The following is a 22,368-nucleotide window of genomic DNA, read 5'->3' as shown; positions in this document are numbered from 1 at the left end:
CTGGTTTTGTGGACGGGAACCTGTCATTAGGTTATTTATTAACAGAGTCATTTGAAGCAGGGAACTGAATTTCCTGTTTTAGGCGTGTTTCACCACGGTGAGGCTATCTGCCCTGTCCAATCACCTCCCTCAGAACGAGCTGCTCTCTGATGCAATGTGTCTATGTATGTGTGTGTGTGTGTGTGTGTAGGGGTATGTGTGTGTGTCTATGTATATGTGTATGTGGATACAGTAATGTGTGTGTGTGTGTGTGTGTGTGTGTTTGAGGAAACAGGCTGGATGACACGCCTGCCTACATGGAGCTGTTATCTAGGGTGTGTTAAGATCAGTAGCATAGACTGCCAGATTTCCTTTGAGCTGTACGGGGGGTGGGGGGGGGGGGTTACGCCTGGTGCACACTGAGGGTGAAGCAGACCTACCCGGTTAGGTCTACGCTGGATAAGCTGGCCTCAGGTATGATGGCAGACAGATAGCGCTAGGCTCAGAGCCCAGGCAAATCAAACGGAAAGAAGCGGTCATGGTTCAATCTGCTGAGAAAAAGGCTTTTGCTAGACCAGTAACGCTGCCTCGCTCACGCACCACTGAGAATTTCAAGTTTACCTCCTGAAACATAATGCCTGCGGGATGGAGTGGTCTAGCCAGTGTCTATTGGCTAATAACTGCTGTGTCACTGCCATGTGACTGAAAAGCCAAATGCCTTCTGATTCATAGTCCCTCTGGCCCTTTGACGTTCACAAGTATCTCGATCTACACAGTAGATTTTATTGGCTAGATAACGCCTCATACAGTATTTGATTACTCATCGCACGCACACGCAGGCACTCATGGACGCAAAGACAATCCTATCTGTTCACACCAGCCTCCTCCTCCACCAGCATATCGCAGATCACGTGTGTGTTCTGACATCTGTGACAGTGTTGACATTATTATTATTATTTTTTTTTTTTAACCAATTCCCTGTGTGTATCGGAATCCTGGTCGATGCGCTATCCTCTGTCGGTCTGGGGAGGGTGTAGACTACCACATGCCTCCTCCGATACATGTGGAGTCGCCAGCCGCTTCTTTTCACCTGACAGCGAGGAGTTTCACTGGGAGAGCGTAACGCGCGCGGAGGTTCACGCTATCTCCCCCAGATCCCCTCCCTGCTGAACAGGTGCCCCGACTGACCAGTAGGAGTCGCTAATGCAGCGATCAGGACTCATACCCTCACCGGCTTCCCTCCCATGAACACTGCCAACTGTGTTCGTAGGAACGTTTGACCAAACTGGAAGTACCGCTGCCGGGGATCGAACCCAGACGGCCAGTGTTGACATTATTAACATTATGGGAATGTCCCCGGTCATCTGTGAAATGGAAGATATGTGGTAATTTCCTGTCCTCTAACCAGCTGCTCTTTCTACTCTGTGCTTCCACAGGCACCCTGTTACCGGGGGAACACGGTTTCCCCTTCCAGTTCCTCATTCCAGGTAAGATGACCCTGCTGTCATCCTCACAGCGCACCTTTTTCTGCCCTGGCCCCCAATTTTCCATAGCAACGTTCTTAACTCACAGGTGCATTGTGGGACTGTTTGCTAAAGGTGCTGGCGAGAGAAAAAAGTCAGTGTTGCCTAGGTGCTGTCCTATCAATATTGACCAGACTAATATAACTATATTGTTATTATTTTTATTATAATATTATTATTTTTATTTTCTTAAATATTAGAGAAGCGACCTAAAATTTACGCAATTTATTGGTGATATGACTTTTATTATGAAGATTATGTTTTCATGTTTGTGCACATTTACGAACACGGTATGTTAAAGCCATAATTTCTCCATCACGTATCTGTTCCTGTGCATTCTTTGACATAGTTATTGATCGTGTTATTACTGTGGTCTTTTCTGAAGCGTGGTTGGCTTTGCTTCCTGTCTCTGCTGTAGGCTGCTGTAGGTCTTTAGGAGGCTTCAGTCTTTCCCCTGCTTTACCAGGTGACTGTTGGTTTGCTCTGCAGGGGCGTGTGTCTCAGGTCACCTGCGCAACCCTGCGCGTATTTGTCCAGCTGGATATTTGCTGTGCCCCACCTGGGATTCAAACCTGCACCACCGGTTTTTATCTCATAAGTCTTTGCTGCTTGGCTGCAGCACCACTCAAGTGTGGCAGAAATGTGGCTGAGATCTGAGATAGATCGGAGACGTGAAAGACGTATGAGACGTGATTTGGCCATATAAGGTGTATATCGGTGTGTTCAGGCACAGATCCACAGCTTTCTTTGTCCTCATTTGGGGAGGTGGGAGGAGGGGGGGGGGTCTATTTTTAGCCCCTCTCTTTACGTCAGGGGTGTTCTAATGGCTGTCACACGCTCCTGCCCGTGTGACCACCGGACCTGCTCCCTTTCCGTAGCCCCGGCGACGCGGGAGAGAGCAATTACCTCCAGCACAGAGAGCACGGGCCGGAAAACCCAGGCACAGCGCCCTCTACAGGCTGCTTTCAGCAGCTCGCTTTGTTCTGCTGGGGGGGGGAGTCAGGGCGCTCGGGACTGATGCCGTGGGGGGGGGGGGGGGGGGGAGGGGCTGGTGTTGTCATGGCAACGTGGAACCCTCACGCAGCCTGTGCTGAGCTGGCCAGAAGCAGCTGTGTCACCAGCGCCTCTGAGCTCTCCCAGTACCCTTAATTTGCCGTCGGCCGGTTTGGCCCGGAGCGACGCTTTTCCGTTTCGGCTGACGGCAACGGGCGGCCCGCTGTAATCCTAGCCACGTGGCGCTAAGTGAATAAATGCATTTAATCTCGCCGTGCACACCTGTCTCTATTCCTGTCTCCCTGGGCAGGTTTTCTCTTGTTGTTGTTTGACCTCACCAGCGGAGCCTCCGACGCTGGCTGCCGGCCCAAATCTTTTTTTAATTCCTTTTGTTTAATCAAGTATCATGAGGGGGGGGGGAATAAAGGCTGTAATACAGCAGTGCATTGTGGGGCAGATCACGCTGACTGTGCTGGGAGCCGGGAGTGTTGTATTAATGAGGGTATCAGTGCAGGTGCTGTACCTGCGCAAGATCAGAGAGAGCCGGAGTGGCGTAGGACGTCAGTGGGAATGGCAGCTGAATGTGAATCGCGCCATTAGGCTAGTTACTGTTGCCATAGTGACAGCTGGCATCTGAGATGGGATGGTTCTGTAGACCTCCAGTTAGCCCCCTCCCATCGGACCGAGGACGGCGATTGGCCCCCTCCTCTGCCATCATTCTCCATTGTTTTCCATCTCTTCTCTTCTATCTCCCTGTTTTTCTCTTCTCCCTCTCTTCCCTCTTTCCCACTTCATCTTCTATCATCCTTTCCCCCCCCTTCTCCTACCGTATGCTGTGATGAGCCTCTTTCTCTCTCCTGTCATTCTGTCCCCATCTTCTACCCCTCCCTCTGCTCTCCAACCATCTCCTCTGTCCCTCTCCCCTGCCTTTTTTCTGTCCATCTCTCCTTCCCTCTGGTCTTTCTTATTCCCTCTCTCCTATATTGTTCTCTCACTTCCTTATCCTCCCTCCTGGTCTCTCCTTCTCTCCTCCCTGTTTTCCATTTCTCTCTGTCCTGTCTCCCTTCTCTTCAGTACCTCTTTCTTTCTCTTCTCCAGTGGTTGAGCAGCTCTGTTTCAGGAGCACTTCCTCTCTCTGTCCCTGGTTCAGTGCAGTGAGACAGTGAGTGTGTGAGAGAGTGTGAGTGAGAGAAAGAGAGAGTGAGTGTGTGTGAGAGTGAGAGAGAGAGAGTGAGTGACAGAGAGAGAGACCGAGAGAGTGTGAGAGAGTCAGTGAGAGTCTGAATGAGTAAGTGTGTGTGAGAGAGAGAGAGAGAGTGTGAGTGAGTCAGTGAGAGTCTGAATGAGTAAGTGTGTGTGAGAGAGAGAGGGTGTGAGAGAGAGAGGCTCCCATCCGCTCAGGCTAATGACCGCTTGGCCTTTCTGACAGCTCAGCAGCAGGGCCTGAGCAGTGGTCCCCTGCCTGCCCGTCCGCCCGCCTGCCCGGCTGGCTCTGTTCGGCTGGTTCACGCTCTGGGTCTCCGCGCCCACACGCTGAGCGCAGTGGAGAAACGCGTCTGCCCAATCAGTCTCCGCTTCAGCCTTTTTGCCGAGCGCTTTCCCCGGGGAGCGGAGATTTCCCTCCGTCACCTCCCTCAAACGTAACGATGTTGGCACAGTGGCATCGCTGGTTATCGTTAGCGTATAAACACGTAAAACGCTAACAATACTCAACACAATAACATTACATTACATTACAGGCATCTGGCAGACGCTCTTATACAGAGCGACGTACAACGACGTACAATAAGAATATAAGATTTTACTAGCCAGTGGAATATGAGAACACGATACTGGTATCTGTTCCTCACAGATAGCTGGCCTCTTCATGAAGTGCTTTCATTTCTTACAGTGAATCATTTCTGTGTTTTTTGCACCCCAAATGTCAGTTTAGTTTTGTGAGTACGAGGATCTGATTTTAGATCAGTCACAGACTGGTACAAAACTGGTGTTGTGGCAACTCATATATCCATTTAGAGCAGGATTATACTGAAGATTATTGACATATTGGTAACATGTCAGAATATTGCAGCGCTTCACAGTATATGGACGAAATAGGACAATTGCTGCAGATTTCAGGTGTATCAATATTACACTGCTGTTTTTGTATTATATTTTTTGCAGTATATTCCATTTTTGTAAGGGTCAGGTGTAACAGGTGACCATTGTCATCTTTCTGACCTGTCTCTTGCACTCACACCTGTGCTGTCACCTGTCCAGCCTCTGCCCCCACCTCCTTCGAAGGCCCTTTTGGGAAGATCACATACAGGGTGAAAGCGGTCATAGACACCTCTCGCTTCTCCAAAGACTACAAGGCCCAGAAGCCCTTTTACCTGCTCAATCTCCTCAACCTCAACGAAGTACCTGACATCGAGGTGAGAGGGTGGGACTGGATGTAGCCACGCCCCCCTGCTTTTTTTTGGGGGGGGTGGGGTGTTGTTGTTTGTTCTCGCTTCCTCTTTTGCTCTTGTGCTCTCTCTCTCTTGGTCCTCTGGTCAGTTTGTCACTCATTATACTTTAAAAAAAATATATATATATATATTGTCATTGTGATCGTCATCGTGTCCCTCCCCAGCAACCCAGCTCGGCAGTGACGACGCGGAAGTTCACCTACCTCCTGGTGAAGACGGGGACGCTCATGCTGAAGGCCCGCAGCGACCTGAGGGGGTACACCCCCGGCCAGGTCATCAAACTGGCCACCGAGATCCACAACAAGTCGGGCAAGGACACGGGCTGCGTGCTGGCCAGCCTCATTCAGGTGCGAGACCCATAAGGTGTGGCGTGGCGGGGCGGGGCGGGGCAGGAGGGGCAGGCTGGAGGCGTGGCAGAAGAACAGCGTTTACGTCTTCATTTCGGAGAAGGAATTGCCTTCTGCTCTCACCCAGATTTTTGGTCTTGAGGGTTTCATGAAATAAGAAACGGTTTCCTAAAAACCGACAGTTCGACATTCACTTGTTGGAGTTCTCTGTTCTTGTGGTGATTTGTTGACGCGTGCTTTTTTGTCCAGAAGTGGCTGTCGTGACAAATGAAACCCAATGCTCACCCAAAACCTGAGCAACTGCAACCACCGGAACAAAGTAGACAGAACGTTGTGGAGTGCGGTATTTATTGAAAGCCAATCAGACTCGGCTGCTACACGAGTGAATGGAATTATATATTCTGAGTGCGAGTGCTTCGCACAAGGCTCTTAGTGCCAATCAATACCACTGAGCAGCAAAGCAGAGGGAGCTTGAATGGAATCACCGCTTTATAGTGCTTTAGTTCCTGGAGGGACCTCAGCTAACCCATCATGTGGTAGAGTCATGGAAATGCACTGTCCTAAATTGGAAGCAAGTAATGTACAGTGTATGCCTCTCAGGCAATGTATTACTGGCTCTGCACAAATAATGGCGAAGGAGAATGTGCAGAGTTATCAGATACATCGCTACCCCCCCCCCCGCCCCCCCGCCCCCTGCTAGCAAGTATTTTACATGAAAAAGTTCCCCTTTCATGTTGTCATCCTCAATTTTGTTTGTAAGTACTGCCAGTACTGCCACTTAATTGCTGCTCATATTATAGACATCGTTATGATACCTGTAATCTCAAAAAAGTTTCGTTTTTTAATGAAGGGAATGATAGTATGAAAGATTTTGTAACTTTTAAGATCTAAGGGACTAAATTGCAGAGTTCACCTGGTGAGGCTGCAAATGGTTTGTTACCTTGAAAAGCATGTACTTATTCCTAATTAAGTGTCATTTCTACATGTTGCTTTGTGATTACCGGGTAAAAAAAAACTGTCTCCAGGATTTAGGCTCACAGTCTTAATTGAGCATGGTGATTCCTCAGCAGTCTTTGCAGCTGCACCATGAAAAACAAGAGAAAAAAAACAGATGAAACGAGAGGGAAGATGTGTTATGAGTGATGCATTGTGGGTGTATAGTAAGAGTGTCTGTGTGTCTATCCCATTTCTTTCACTTTGCACATGGGCACGCACCCTCTTCGCTAAGCAGAAAGTCACCTACAAGACCAAGCGGGCAATCTACGACCTGCGGACCATCGCGGAGGTGGAGGGGGCGGGGGTGAAGGCGGGCAAGCATGCCGAGTGGAAGGAGCAGATCATAGTCCCGCCCCTCCCTCAGTCAGCGCTCACTGGCTGCAGCCTCATCGAAATCGACTACTTCATACAGGTGAGCCCGCAGACCGCCTTCAAGGGAGCTGCTGGGATATGTAGTTTCTCTGGGTGTCTTCTGAACTGGGCAGAGCATTTGGATGTAGGTCATAAGTGACTCCCCTCATTGCCGTCTGAAAAACCCCGATGTGACCTCAACCCCCTGATCAGAAGAGTGATGACGTCACAATGATGAATGGAAACGTTGATGTCACAATAGCCTCTCCCTTGTTGTGGGAAAGGCTGTGGGGTCAGTCTGTGGTCCACCACAACTGTGATGTCATCCACTGCCTGAAAGGCGGCAAAGCCGTGGGTCACGTCTCTGACACTGTGGGCACTGAGCCACAGTCTCAAGGGTTGTGACTGTGACACATTTTATTACTCAAGGTTTTCAACAATTGCTTTTCATGTCCTTTATTTCTTTCTCTCTCACTCTGTCCCTTCCCTTCCTCCCTCTTTTTTCTGCCTCTTGAGTGTCTTGCACTCTGCTTCCTTCCTTCTCTGTTTTGCTCTTTCTCTCCTCTCTGTTTCTATTTGAAGGTATTTTTATTGGCATGATATTAGTGGTGATGAAAGATAAAAAAAAACAACAAAAACGTATCTTTCCCTCTCTGTCTCTCGTTCCACCGCTGCAGGTGTCTCTGAAGTCCCCGGACGCCGTGGCGACCCTCCCCATCTACATCGGCAACATCGCGGTGAACCTGACCCCCTCGCGGCCCACGCCGCCGACCCCCGCCCCCCGCGCCGCCCCCCTCCCCGCCCCCAGGTCCAGCCCCGGGCGGGTGACCCCCAGCGCCCCCCCGGCCGAGGAGGTGGAGGGGGACCCGGAGGAGGAGGACCTGGGGGCGGGGGGCCCCGTCAGCGAGGCGATCCCCACCAAGAGCCACTCCCAGCAGGACCACACCGCGCTGCCGCCCTGTGTGTCCCCCAGCGCCTTCAGCTACGCCCCGGGCCTCACCTTCCCGCAGAGCCAGCGCTGCGGCGACGCCCCGGACGGCTCCGCGCCCCTGTTCTGCGTCTCCACCGGCGCCACCATCCCCTTCTTCTCCGAGGGCAGCGCCACGCCCGTGCCCACCTCCTGTCCGCTGATCCTGCCCCCGGAGTACAGCACCTGGGACTACCCGCACGGTGAGGCCCCGCCAGCAGGGGGCGCCAGACAGCACTGCGGCCCCCCTGGTCCTTTCCTACAGCGTGGGGGGGGGGGTTCATTCGGTGTTCCATTCAGTCGATTCATAGCGCGAATTGAAATGTACGGCCGTTTTAAAGTCTGTTGTAACGTTCTATGAGAATTTTTGCGTTCGTGGATCGATTTTCATTGGATCTTTATATTGGCTGAATTTAAAATGCAGTTCACACGTGTGTGTGTGTGTGTGTGTGTGTATGTGTGTGTGTGTATGAGTAAGTGTGTGTAGGTTATTGTGATCATGTCAGTGTGTGTGCGTGTGTGTGTGTGTGTGTGTGTGTGTGTGTATGTGTATGAGTAAGTGTGTGTAGGTTATTGTGATCATGTCAGTGTGTGTGCGTGTGTGTGTGTGTGTGTGTGTGTGTGTGTGTATGAGTAAGTGTGTGTAGGTTATTGTGATCATGTCAGTGTGTGTGCGTGTGTGTGTGTGTGTGTGTGTGTATGTGTATGAGTAAGTGTGTGTAGGTTATTGTGATCATGTCAGTGTGTGTGTGTGCGTGTCTGTGTATGAGTAAGTGTGTGTAGGTTATTGTGATCATGTCAGTGTGTGTGTGTGTGTGCGTGTCTGTGTGTGTGTGCGTGTGTGTGTGTGTATATGTGTGTGTGTGTGTGTGTGTGTATATGTGTATGAGTAAGTGTGTGTAGGTTATTGTGATCATGTCAGTGTGTGTGTGTGCGTGTCTGTGTATGAGTAAGTGTGTGTAGGTTATTGTGATCATGTCAGTGTGTGTGTGTGTGTGCGTGTCTGTGTGTGTGTGTGTGTGTGTGTATGAGTAAGTGTGTGTAGGTTATTGTGATCGTGTGTGTGTGTGTGTGTGTGTGTATAGGTTATTGTGATCATGTCAGTGTGTGTGTGTGCGTGTCTGTGTGTATGTGTGTGTGTGTATGTAGGTTATTGTGATCATGTCAGTGTGTGTGTGTGCGTGTCTGTGTGTGTGTGTGTGTATGAGTAAGTGTGTGTAGGTTATTGTGATCATGTCAGTGTGTGTGTGTGTGTGTGTCGACGTTTGTTTGTTTGGTCTGGCTCTGAATTGTAAATCTGCTGTCTCCTCCAGAACCACCTCCCACTTATGAGGAGAGCTGCAGCAGCAACAACTCCAGCTTCAGTAGCAGGCGATAGACGAGCTGGCAGAGTACGAGACTCTTTCCCCACTGGTGTGCTCCCTGCAGCGCAATACAGCCCCCTGCAGGCCAGGTTGGATAATGCAGTCCAGCTCTGAATGAACTGAACAAACCACTCCTTAAATAGAATGTTCTTTTGTTTCATTCCTTCCTCCATATACATTTATAATGGATTTGTTTTTTTTTTAATTAACATTTTTTCCCCTCCTCTGACCCTTTCTGAAATTAAAATGAGGCTGTTTTTTATTTTTTTAAAAGCAAAGGAGCTGCACCGATATGTAAGCTGGGAAAATGGTCTGTCTGACTGTAGGGCATTTTGGAAAACGTTGTGCATAGCTCTGCACGAGAGTGCTTTTAAAAGGTTAATTAATTCTGTTTTTTCATTCTTTTTTTTTGCCAGCATCTGTGATGCCTTAAATCAAAAACGTGACTTACTACTGAGTTTCGATTTCGATTTTCTTCCCCTTCTTCTTTCTATTTTCATGCAACCAAAGTTGGCCTTTTAGATCTTGTTCATTGAATCATGTGCTAAATGGACCCTGTGAACGTCCAGCTGTTAAAAGGAGCCTGTGAAAGTCCAGCTGTTAAAAGGAGCCTGTGAAAGTCCAGCTGATAAAGGAACCTGTGAAAGTCCAGCTGATAAAGGAACCTGTGAAAGTCCAGCTGATAATGGAACCTGTGAAAGTCCAGCTGTTAAAAGGAGCCTGTGAAAGTCCAGCTGTTAAATGGAACCTGTGAAAGTGCAGCTGTTAAAGGAGCCTGTGAAAGTCCAGCTGTTAAAAGGAGCCTGTGAAAGTCCAGCTGTTAAAAGGAACCTGTGAAAGTCCAACTGTTAAATGGAACCTGTGAAAGTCCAGCTGTTAAAAGGAGCCTGTGAAAGTCCAGCTGTTAAAGGAACCTGTGAAAGTCCAGCTGTTAAAGGAACCTGTGAAAGTCCAGCTGTTAAAAGGAGCCTGTGAAAGTCCAGCTGTTAAAAGGAACCTGTGAATGTCCAGCTGTTAAAAGGAGCCTGTGAAAGTCCAGCTGTAAAAGGAACCTGTGAAAGTCCAGCTGCTCCCTAGCGCTAGCGAGGACAGCTCACCGCATGGCATTGCGCAGCGGCGCGGCTCGCTAGCGTTCGTCAGAGACTGAGCCTCACTGCGGCCAGAGCCCGGCGCACGAAGATGACCGCGCTCCGTGGGCCAGCTGCTAAGGATTGTGGGTCTCCAGGCCCCCCTGGGCGGGGCTGCTGATCGGGGGCTCTGCTTGGTGTGCGAATGCCCCTGAGGGACCGCGGCCCTGCTAGCCTTCACTGGAAGAGAAGGAGCGGGTCCAGCTCTCTCCGCCTGTCCGTTTTCACCATCCTGTTTGGGACTCCTCTCGCCCCCCCCTGATCATAAACCGTGCCCCTGGGGCCCAGATGCCCCGCTTAATCATCTGGAGAGACAGGCACAGGGTTTGCTGTTGGAGTTATGTGGGGGCACAATCAAGCACACGGGTGCGCGTACGGACGCACAAGCGCACGCGCGCGCACACACACACACACACACGCACACACACACACACGCGCGCACACACACATGCACACACTGGCACGCACGCACGCACACGCACGCACACACACATGCACGCACACACACATGCACACACACACGCGCACACACACGCACACACATGCGCACGCACGCACGCACACGCACGCACACACGCACACACACACGGTCTGAGACCTGATGCACATGCTGCTGTTTGATGAGCCTGACCTTACTGAGGTGGAGGGATGGTGGACTGAGGTCACGCACTGCATATCCCAAGATGCCTTACTGTTCTCACATAGATTACTACATTTGGGCTGACACTCATGTTAATTTAATCACCGTGTGCATTCGATGGTGGTTTTTTAAATTTTTTTTTATGCATTTGAAATGGAGGTCAGGTTGGATTCAGAAGGAGCATGCTGGCGTTCCAACCAGCAGACGAAATTGTACAAGCACAGAGGGCACTTTGGAGAGACGCGCTCAAAGCTACGCTGGTGCGTGTATGTTCGTGTGTGTGGATGCGTATGCGCTCGTTTGCGTGGCTATGCCTGTTTGAATGTTTCTGTGCAAACTGTATGCGCGCCTCACGCTGGTTCCGTTAGGTTTGATGGGCAGTCCATCCCTCTCCTTTCTGGAAGTCCCGGATTTGATAGTATTTTCATCTCGTGCAATTTCTTGAGCCTTGCACAGCCAAATACTGTGACATTTAGATTTCAAAAAAGGAGGAGAAAAACACATTTTTCATCTTCAACTCCTGTTACTCATGTAGCAGCAACATTCCTGATTGGATTTAGCACTGTAAATTGATGTTACAATCATCTCTGCAACGGAGCCACATTCTTTGTCAAAGTAACGCTAACAGTCTGTTTCACGAACTCTGCGTGTGTACAGCACCAAATACCTACACGCATGTTTGGCATTGGGTCACTTTTTCATTGGAGGAAAGTGAGAGGGGGAGAAGGAAGAGGAAAGGAGAGAGAGAGAGAACAGAGGAGCAGAGAGAGAGTGCATCGCGATTGACTAGACCGCAAGAGGGAAGAATGCTGATCGTCCACCTGGGTGGATTTATGTCGAATCATCTGTGTTCAACCACTTCCTGAAGATGCCATGACCACTGGGAATAGCTTTTTAAACGTTTTTTTTTTTGTTTGAACTTGTACGCTGACATTTTAAAGGCACTATTTATGGTCCAATGAAGAAGCGAAACCCAGGAGGGAAATTTAGTCGGACGGTTCTAGCATTTTTGAATCGCCCTTCCAAGGGCGATTCAGTGGTTGTGCCTGTTCCCTTGGTACTGTATGTCCAACTAAACACTCACCCTGGGGTCCATTTTCTAGTCTTTTCTGACTTTCCCCATTAAACTACAAGATTTTATTCACATTCTGATTACATGTGTTTTTTTTGTTGAAAATGATGATTTTACTGAACAGTAACTTCTGAGGTGCCATATTACTCGGGTCGTCTGTTGTTGGGTGTGGCCTATGCTGGAATCCTGTGTCTTTATTCTTGGTATGGGGGGTGTCATCACAATGCTCTCTCATTTTACTGCTTGTATGACATCACAATGCCTCCGAACCCTAATCCTGCTGCTGACCAGCATACCATATTTTAATCTCTGTCACTACAGCAACTGTGTTCAATTCCATTTGGTGGCATGACAACATGTCTCGAAAGCAGTCCGTTTTTTCTTCTTCTTTGGGTTTATCTTTTTGTCATGCATCAAATGAACATGACACATTTCAGTACATCGTTAAACCTAAAATCTAAAATGTAAGGAATATATTTCTGATATATGTTTAAAACAGTAAAATATAGTACCAAATAATTTCTGCTACCATGCATGCAGTTTTTTTGCATGTATGCAAGAATGTATTTTGTAATATATATATAATTCATAGCATATCCTAAACCATATGTTTCTATATTGTGTATATATACATGGGCAATGGTAATAAATGAAATATTTGAATTGAATATTGTGTTGAACATTTTAGAATTATTTTAGAAATATATTCCTTAAATTTTGTAGTTCTTGTCTTATTGCATGTAACTTGGAATAGGGAACAATTAAACTGGCCGGAGAATTCACACACACACACACACAGACAACATACACAACCAAGTTCAGGATGCTCCAGATTGTCTCATTCGTCTCAGAAAACGCAGATTCATTCCCCAGCCGCCATCACTGCACAGTCGCACCATTTCCAGCTACAGAGTGCTAATGTAGCAGTGAGGATTCCTTCACTCTCTGTTTATTGTTTTGTTTGTCATTGCATTTCTGACTGGCCTGATTTAATTTTTACCCATCCAAGTTATTTCACATAAGAAGGGCACCGTGCAATTTTTGTCCTATGTATCTTTACCTTTATTATCTCTACCCCTTTCTGAGAGTGCATTGTTGGTAAGGTCTTTCTGAAAGTCATTTGAAGCTGCCTTTATCCAGAGTGTCTACAGTTTGCATTTTTCTCCACACAAGGTTCTATGGCTTTATTGATTTCATTGTGTTGTTTTTGGCTGTACAGGAGTTTCACCCCTCTTGTGAAAGATGTGCGGTTTTGTATTTTTCTACTTGTAACAGTTTGTCCTGTGTGTACAAAACATCTGAGTAATAATAATAATAGTAATGATAATAAATTTCCCTTTATCCTACCAGAAATGTTCTGAATAGCACCTTAGTGAATCTATGTTCCATTTAAAGAAAGAGTTGTTTTAAAATCATTAATGTACACTGTACTAATAAAATTGTTTTAAATGTATCAGGCTTTTTGACATTTCCAGCTAAGTATTCTACCAAATAAAATTTTTATCTTTCCTTCGTAAAATTCATTCCATGAAAACCGACAAGCAGTACATCCACAAAAGCACATTCTTCTAGAGATTTTTTAACCATATTTTATACTGTTAGACCCATTTTTCTTTTCTTTTTTGTGGTTCTACGACTCGGTCCTGGATCGAGTATCACTATCGCAAAGAGCAGACTTGTTTGTATCACATCGTCTGCCATTTACTCATGTTGGTGTGGAATATTTTTGCTCAATAGAGGTGAAAATCATTTTTGTCTGACGATACTGACTTCTGTTTACTTGTCTTACAAGTCTTGCTGTACATCTAGAGCTGGCCCATTCTTTGCATACAGATTCATGTATAAATGCCTTGAGATGTTTCATTAGTAGGAAAAGACAAGTAGTTGAAATCAGATCAGACTATGGAACAAACTTCAACAAAGAATTAGTTGGAGGATGTGCATCAAGGATGGAATACTGCCAAAATAGAACACACTCTTCAGCAAAAGGGAGTAAAAGGGATTTTTAATCCATCTTCTGGAACCTGTCACGGAGTAAGAGAAAGATGGATGCAACTCGTTAAGAAAATTTTGCTATCCATTGCAAAACTGCAAATGCTTGATGATGAAGGACTCCACAGTGTCACGTGTGAGGTGAAATTTATTCTGAATAGTTATCTCCTCACCACTGTCTCAAGTGATCCAAATGATCTTGAAGCTCTAAGGCAAGGATCTGTAACTCAAGCCCCGGAGAGTCACTGTGACTGGTCTTTGATGTTTAAGTGCTTGATTTAAGTCAAATGATTGGCTTAAGAGTCTACACACCTCGTTTCCAAGGCTTAAATCGGCTGCTGATAGCGTGTTTTAGACCCCTGCTCTAACTATGAGTACTGATCCTATGATCAAGCTTTCCCCTGCCCACATCATAGCCGTATCAATTATGAAGTAAAGGGCTCAAATTGATCCTAACTAGGACTCCTACTCAGAGACACTTCATCCGTATGGACCTGGATGTCTCTGTGAACCATGGCCTCTGAGGTGGCTTTTGATCTCCGACTTGCATGCCGGAGAAAAAGTTATTTTAAGACAATGCCGAGGGGGCCCTGAAATGGCGTTGAAAAGCAGGGTTGAGAAACATAGTTTATTGGAGGTAAATGCATGCTTCATATATATCCGGGCTGTATCAAATGATACAATGTAATGCCTTCTCAAAAAGTTGGGTTAAGTGCTCGGGTAAGGCACTTCGACATGCCCGTAGTATGTAACGGAACCTCCGAGACTGCAACATCGGTGATTACTCTAGAGAACATATGTCACGTACGGGAGGCAATGTGATGTTGTGGTTGAAGACCTGGGATTGTAACTCCGAGGTAGCCGGTTCAAATCAACGATGGGTGATCTTGAGCAAAGGCACTTCGCTGCAATATGGCACCTGTCAGCCCTTTGAGTGGGGGAGGGTCCGGTGATCAGTGCAGCTGCTTGTTTGCCTCAGGGTGCGACTCTGTCTCAGTTGGGCTGCCGATCCTTCACCTATGGGCGAGAAAGTGAGCCAGCAGCCGTCCTCAATCAAGCCAGCGAGCTGACCACAGCCAGCTCCATCCCCTGCTGCGCCGCTCTTGTCCAGTTGCCATGGAAACCGTGTCCCGATCGGTCAGCCTCCCCGGTGTCATGCCAGGACATGGACATCAGGGCTCAGCCAAGCCTGAGTACCTGCCAGCCACGAAGAGCGGAAGAGAGCGTGCTCCCACTCCAGGTGATGCGTAACCTATTCTCTGTAACAGAGGAAGCGCTCTCCTCCGGAAAGATCCTCAGAATACCCACTTTATAATAAGTCACATAGTGCGGCACTTTTATGTTTGATACCAAAGACGATTTTACATTAAAGAAATCAGACATAATAGGCTACGATACAGCAAGGGGTAAGGGATCTTCCTTCGACGTTGCTACCTCCCAAATTATGGCTGTACAAAATAACCCATCTCGAGAATATTTAGCGACTGCTAATAAACAAAAAAGCAATTTTGCTATAATTTACTGGGTTTCAGTACATTTTATTAGTTACGACGACTTCATCCATGATCTTGACTCTTGTCTTTAATGCTATTTGTTCGTGCATATTCCGTGACTGTTCATAGCGAATGCTTCTCATGAAAGAATTTACCATAATCTTAAAGGGTCCAATAGCATTCCAAAAAGTGTCTTCCCCGTTTAATTTGACTAAGAATCTAAACATAATCGCCTTTTTAATAACGGTAACATAATTTAAATGTAGGCTTCGTATCCAAGCACGACTCAATCACACGTCATCGCTCCCAGTCGGAAACCACGCAAAATATGAAAGGAGTAGGCTAATTATGACCCACAAGGCATAAATTACAGTATGGCCATTGTGAATTCTAAACCACTCAATAACCTAACATTAGCAAGGGGGGCTGGAAATGAACGCAGTGACGTCACACGAGTAGGCGGAGACTAGTGGAAGGCTGAGGAGCCATGGCTTCAGTGAAAGCTGAGGTAAGGGAAAAGAGCTTTAACGTTGTAACTTTCTATCGCTGGAATCTCGCTATTTGGTTGCCGAACGATTGGGCATAACCAGAACACAACACCCAAAGGTGCGCACAGCGCTGGGTCGAAGCCAAAACTAGTGTTACGTTATCTCTGAGCGCCTTAATTTTCAAACTGCCCGCCTGTGTTTTTCAATTCGGAAACTCTGCGCTTTTGTGTGGACTCGGCATTTGAGTGTGCGTGAATCCTTATGGACAGAATTAATGGGGGTGGCCTCTCGAACGAGAGGGTTTATGCCCTGACATCTGTATGGAGCGTAGTACGCACGACTAGACAATGGGGACTGTTTCAGGAATACTAGTTCCTGGGCCCCGGTGCTATCCGGCAGTCCGATTTCAGTGTTGCTATTGTAAATAGAAACAAAAACTGCAATGAAAATATACTGTTTTGCACACTGTTATCAAAACTGCTGCACGATGCATGCGGCGATGTCGACTGTACTTTTCTGCTATGCTGAACAAAATCAAACCTTTTGCAGTCTACATAGTTTGCTTTGTGTTCTGCTAGACTAGCTGGCTCGCTTATAGCGCCGGGAAATGGGTAGCTAACGTTAGCTAGCTAAATGAATCAGATTTGTTTTTTAAACTGGGTAGATGACGGCACGCTCAAACGGCGAATGTGTTAGTCGACTGATGTTAATATCACTTCGCTAGCTATCCAAATTGTGTAGTTGCTTTTCATTAAGTTAGACGAGCAGTGTCAATTGTTGGTAATCTAGCTAGCTAGTTTGCCATCTAGGTGAACAAACGAACCAGCCCTAATTTTGTGTACATTTGGAACTGTGTATCAGCGACCCAGCTGTCACAGCTAGCTAACTTGGAAAGCAAAATAAATCGGATCACTTCCGAGTTACAACTTCTAAAATGTGGGGTAGGTGATATTCACAGGTTATCAACACAGCTAACTTAGCTTACCACCATGCCTATCGGGTAACAAGCCTCTTTTAAGTCATGTTCATACCTATATACTGAAACCTATTGCATAAATTAACTGACGCGCACACTGCATCGACAATTTTGTTGATTTCCAAATACTGATGATATATATGTGATGCACATGGACCCCAGCTACAGGAGAACGAATTGGCCTCCTCGGCAGCATTGTTTCCCGTACGTCTGTACTGATTGTCGCAAACGCCGCTTTCACATTCTGTTATAGCAAGTGTAGCGTAATAAATAACGTGGCAACCTGACCACAGTTCCCCAAATTCCTGCCCATTTGGTCGGTGCAGTGTCTGGTGCAGAGCAGATGGATTTATCCTGAATTGCTGGGAACCGTTAGCTACACAAAGTAACTGTTTAATCTTTCACTGCCAAAGCTAATTTGTTGCTCTCTATATAGGCTACTGTAGCCTAGCTAACTCTTTTTACAGCCAATATAGCGCGAGGGATGTTTAGAATCTTGGTGTTCTTGTCCATGAAGTCGATTGATATAAGCAACATTTTCTACCCAAGATGCAACAATACATTTTCGCATGCTCTCCGGTTTGCATTACAGTATTTGATAATGATTGCTATCGATAGCTAAATTGTAATTTCCCCACGTCCGTTTACATCAACTTTATGTAACATTGGCTTTACTTCAGTTTCGTTCTGTTAAAGTCTGGAATAAATAAACATTTTGAAATGTTTTGGTATCTACTTTTGTAACGGCTGTTAACGTTTCCTTTCAATGTACGCTTTTATTCGCGGTTCGTCCTTTACGCTTTTGATTGACGGTTGTTGTGAATGGTTATGCAGTGACTAGTCTTTAGAGGGAGCTCGCGAGCCGCGACTGAAGACTGGCGTACAGTTCTCCCTGCCGCGGCCTACTGTGTCTTCGTGTTTCACCACGGAAAAGTGTGCACCGGCTGTGTTTCTCGTAGACGGTATCAATTAATTCAAAGCCCACTCCTCCAAGGACCTGCGCGAACGCCACACAGTTAGATGAAATGGACCAGGATCACGAAAAATAACTATATATGTAACGAGTAGGTCTAATCTGAAGCGTTCTATCATTAATGACAATAATCAGTAGCTGCTGCTATTGGCTGTGTCAGCAACGTTCGGTCAAGTCATGTCGCCAAACGGCATCGAAGATATTCCAGGAATCTATTTAGCAATGCGGCTTTGATGTAATTTTCTATTTAGTCAAATGTTAAACCGGCCCATTTTGCTGAGCAAAGAGTCTTTGAGCCAGGCCCGATGGCATTAGAACGTTCAAGCTTTTATAGCTGGAAAACGCTTCAACTGCCAGTTCTGATGTGGCCTGGTTCTTCACCTGACAACAGCATAAAACGAGCTATACATACAGTTTTAAAAATGCAGTCACTAATTTCTTTGTTTGTTTTTTTCAGCCATAAATGACTGCTTCAATGTAATGAATAGCTATGTAAAACGAGTCCACACCCCACAGGTTGTAGCCGCGTCGTATTTGATGAAAACATATGTTGAGATTTTTGAATAGTAGGCCTAAAGATGAAATATTTTGTTTGTAGTGAAGGTGGCGGCACTAGGGGGTTATCGCTTCAAATCCCGCAGAAAGCTGCACTCCGGAGAGACTGTTTTGATCAAGAACTTCATTCAGATCTGGCACACGCACAGGACTGTATTCACATCTGAAAAGGCCCACTTCATATGGCGTGAAACAAAGAAGTGGCTGCCAGCAGAGAATATGGCTGACTGCTTTGAGGCCTTTTAAGCCGTTCGTTCTTCTTTGCGTGTCATGTTGAGGATTAGAGGAGGGAGTCTTCACGCACAGCATTTCCAACAGCCCCTGTGAGGAGGGACATGTTGGTCTTGGGTGGACCTTTATTGTTGTTGGTTGGGGGGAGGGTGGGGAGGGTGGTGGGAGTGGGAGGGAGGCAGTACCAAGGTGAGCAAGCTTGGACATTTTTCCCCCCATTCTCTAAAGGTCTAAAAATGACATAATGTTAGCTGTCCATAAAGAGATGGTACAAGATCGAGGAGAACACATAAGCGGATCAGACCGGTCCTTTGGCTGCCGTGCACAAACACAAGCAGTTGAGCCCAGATCTACTGTACATTTTCTGTGGGAGAGATCCTGGGTTTGCACGGCTTGAGCCACCAGAGCTGGTTCTCCCTGCTCTCTCTCTCTCTCTCTCTCTCTCTCTCCCCCCTCCCCCCAAGCCCTGGCTCCACTGAGCATGCTCAGAACGGCCTAGGCTGCACCTACAACTGGGGGGGGAGGGGAACGGTGGGCAGAGCGGCAGTGTAGGCCTCAAAAGCCTTGAGGATTGTGTCTGGCTGCTGCCTTGCCGTTCAAACAAGAGGCCTCTCGGCTGACTAAGGTATGGCGGTTCCTTTGCTGAAAGACCTTTTCCTTCACCTCCATTCTCATTGGACTGCCTGTTGTTGTTTCTTTGTTGGTTTGGTTAGCTGTTGCTGTTGTTTGTCTTCCCTCTGTTTCCTGATTTGGTTCAGTTCCACGTTGCCATGTTTCATTCCGGTCCATTTTCTTTTCGCGGTGTCTGAGGGATTTGTTTTTTTTTTTCTTTTAGGTTGTGTTTTCTTCTCATTCCTCCTGTTTTGCTTTCAGCTGCTTTTTGAACTGTCGGGCTGTTTTAGCGTGGCTGTCCACGTTAGCCATGTAACTACCCGGGAGATCCACGTTTAGGCTGTTATTTTTTTTTTGTCGAGCCGGACAGGAGAGCACGGGATCTCTGTCGACGCCATTGAAGGACAGCACAGGAGGGCCCGTTTGAGCTCACTGGAAACAAGGGGAGAGCGTGCCAGACGGGTGAATCATGGATTATGATCGAATTTCTCCTTTACCCATGAGTCACTTTTGGGAATGTGTGCTTTTTCTGAAGCTCGGAAATTGTCATCCAACTTCAAGACGAGATGAAAGCTTGTTAAACAAGTTTCATTTATTTGTGGACCCATGGGTGCTTTTGGCTAAAGATGTGTGTGTGTGTGTGTGTGTGTGGCCTGCACAGTTCAGTGTTTTTATCTCCACAATGTGCCAGTCCTGGGCAAACACTGTCAAGTCAGTGTATCAGTGCTGTCATTAGGCCCACAGTCCAAATGTTTCGTTTCTGGAGGAGAGGTGCGGCTATTAAAATGAAATGAGTAATCCCTTTTTTCCCCCTTCTTGAAAAAGAAATGCACACTTTCTTCCATCGGCTTGGGACAAGTGTCACAATAGTGTATCTATGACCACTAGTACCTTTGAATGCAGAATTGGTACCGCACTGGCTTATGGGAAACGGAGCTGGTATTAGTGAGGGAGGGCAGCGCCAGGAGCTCATCTGTAGGTGTTACTACTGTATGTGTTTTTCACACGCTCGTAGTGAGCTGGAATTTAATTGAGGTTTATAAATTCATGGTAAATGGTAAATGGACTGCATTTATATAGCGCTTTTATCCAAATCGCTTTAAAATTGACCCATTCACACACACACTCACACACTAAAGGTGAAAGGCTGCCAGGTGCAAGGTACCAATCAGCTCGTTGGGAGCAATTAGGGATTAAGTGTCTTGCTCAGGGACACTTCGACACGCCCAGGGCGGGGGATCGAACCGGCAACCCTCCGACTGCCAGACAAACGCTCTTACCTCCTGAGCTATGTCGCCCCAAATTCATAAAAGTGAACTTAAAAAAATGTAATAAAAAATTGTTAGGTTGAGTGTCGTCAGTGTGTGTAACAGCTCTTCAGGTCATGTGGTGGAGGCAGAAACCTTTGGGGTGTTGACATCCAGGCCTCACACAGACAGTGCAGCCGGATGGTCTTTGGTTTGCAGGTGAATGGAGAGCTTAGATGGGCCGAATGGCCTGTTATCATGGTTCTGTCTTGTTGTTCTCTGATGTCCTCTCTCGCTTTCCAAGGGGGCGGGGGGGGCTCAGTTAGGCCAGCGCAGCCGTTCTCTCACTCGAGCTGTGCTCTGCCCCTCTGGTGACCTACTGCCATTTGACGGGTTCACTGCTGTGAATTAGCCTGTGCAGTAGCCGCGGCGCGGCGGGGACGCAGGCCACGTCTTTTACCTGAGGCCTGAGGCCGACACCGCACCGGAGCTCGGCTCCTCCCCTCTGCCGATGTGGGCTTTGGGAGCCCCTCGTGAGGAGCCGAGGGAAATCTTCACGCCCGAGAGCTTCGCGCATCCACCTGCAGTCCTTTGTTCAGGCGGTTTAAGCACACAGTTGCGCTCCCTCCACGTCCAATAGACTTTGGCCCGCTGCTACGATGTGGCAACAGAAGTATGGCCCACACGATCGTGAGCATTACAACTAACTAGGACTTCTGTTTCTACCCAGGCAGCCTTGAGTTCAATCGTGACTGTGGGTTTCAAGAGTTTAGTTCAGTTTGAAACCTTGTTTTTGTTTTTAGGTGGTGTTCAAACAAACCTGACTGGCTGGTAGTGTTGTGAGCGTCAAACAAACATTGCTAGTATCGGTGCTAACTTGGGCCTAGCTGCAGGTGTGGATTTCAGTAGTTCAGCTTGAAGCTGGAGATTGACCTTGGTGTCAAAAGTGAGTTGTGGTCATTTGTCAAGGCAAATGAACAAACATTGCTGTGCTTTTCAGCAGGAGGCAGTAACGGCCTTGGACACCCTGGTGCTCCTTTTCTGTGCCTCGGGACTGTGTGTGTAAAAGGGTGAAGGTCACTGATTGGTAGCATGACCTGCGGAAAAGCTGTGGGGGCAGTGGAAATCAATGTGACTGGCTCGTTTTCTAAAAAGATTTGACCGATTTGCTTAGCCTGTCCATTAGGACGGGTCTGATTTTTTATCGGAAAGTCGACTAATCACGTCGGCTGGCTGCGTCCTTCACCTGAGGTTTGCAGAGCTTCTCTCCTCTTTTATTCTCTCGTTCAGGTCTGTTGCTGCCGCAGGGAGACCTGCGGTTCCAGCAGCGGTTTGAAATTCAGGCCCCCGCGTCTTACCGAGTGAGCTGCGTGTGCTGCTAATGCAGGGTTGTCACGGGCACTCCAGCGTGCAGTCGGCCAAACCTGCAGTCACACCTCCAGCTGTGCTACAGAGAGAGCCGTCGCTCCGTCCCCCTTGCCCCCCCCCCCCAGCCCCCCCCCCCTCCGGCCGAGAAGTCTGAACTTTGGTGTGATTCTCACTCCTCAGTCTTGCTTGCTGGAGCAGCGGCAATTTCAGTTTTTTACCCCATGTTGTTCTAAGTGATGGAGAGACCAACTTTAAAAAAAAAAAATAAAAAAAAGAGGGGAAGTAATTTTCCCAGTTTGTATTCCAAGCGTAAGGGTTTTCGCGTACGACCGTATCCGTACGAGAGCTTGGCGTCTCGGGTTCTCAGGCTCGGCCGTGAGGCGGGGCCCGGTCGAACGAGGCGTCTAAACCGCAGTTCCTGCCGGGGGGCTGTCAGCTGTGAACTCACGCCATGTACGACCCGACTTCCTCTAATCTGTACCAGAGCACTAGCTAGGCTATATGCTGGCACCTCACTGGGCTCTGATTTTGCTATATCATTAAACGTGTCAATTGAACATTTTATGTATACATTTCAACAATGCATATAATTTAGTAAATCTTTATTTATAAATTGTAATGATG

At 47.4% G+C, this 22,368-nt stretch overlaps 2 protein-coding genes across 4 annotated transcripts in view; both read left to right on the top strand.

Annotated features, from left to right (window-relative positions):
• arrdc1b (arrestin domain containing 1b) overlaps positions 1 to 13,318 on the top strand; it is a 48,072-nt gene extending 34,754 nt beyond the window's left edge. The window contains exons 3-8 of the mRNA XM_064307016.1: positions 1,416 to 1,466; positions 4,755 to 4,909; positions 5,110 to 5,292; positions 6,524 to 6,700; positions 7,317 to 7,809; positions 8,920 to 13,318. Of these exons, the coding sequence (XP_064163086.1) occupies positions 1,416 to 1,466; positions 4,755 to 4,909; positions 5,110 to 5,292; positions 6,524 to 6,700; positions 7,317 to 7,809; positions 8,920 to 8,984 (1,124 nt within the window). The 3' untranslated portion in view covers positions 8,985 to 13,318. The remainder of the gene's footprint in view (positions 1 to 1,415; positions 1,467 to 4,754; positions 4,910 to 5,109; positions 5,293 to 6,523; positions 6,701 to 7,316; positions 7,810 to 8,919) is intronic.
• A 2,368-nt stretch (positions 13,319 to 15,686) lies between these two features.
• ehmt1b (euchromatic histone-lysine N-methyltransferase 1b) overlaps positions 15,687 to 22,368 on the top strand; it is a 60,764-nt gene continuing 54,082 nt past the window's right edge. Inside the window, exon 1 of one of the 3 annotated variants that reach the window (XM_064306884.1) lies at positions 15,687 to 15,802. In XM_064306884.1, the coding sequence (XP_064162954.1) occupies positions 15,782 to 15,802 (21 nt within the window). In that variant the 5' untranslated portion in view covers positions 15,687 to 15,781. Of the gene's footprint in view, positions 15,803 to 15,823; positions 15,901 to 19,061; positions 19,143 to 22,368 lie in introns of those variants that run through there. The other 2 variants (XM_064306886.1, XM_064306885.1) reach the window with 2 other exon arrangements.

This window comes from Anguilla rostrata, chromosome 14 (genome assembly GCF_018555375.3).
Source record: "Anguilla rostrata isolate EN2019 chromosome 14, ASM1855537v3, whole genome shotgun sequence".
In the NCBI taxonomy this organism is placed as follows: domain Eukaryota; kingdom Metazoa; phylum Chordata; class Actinopteri; order Anguilliformes; family Anguillidae; genus Anguilla; species Anguilla rostrata.
Note: the sequence above shows the minus strand (reverse complement) of the source record. Positions and strands in the feature narration are given on the sequence as shown.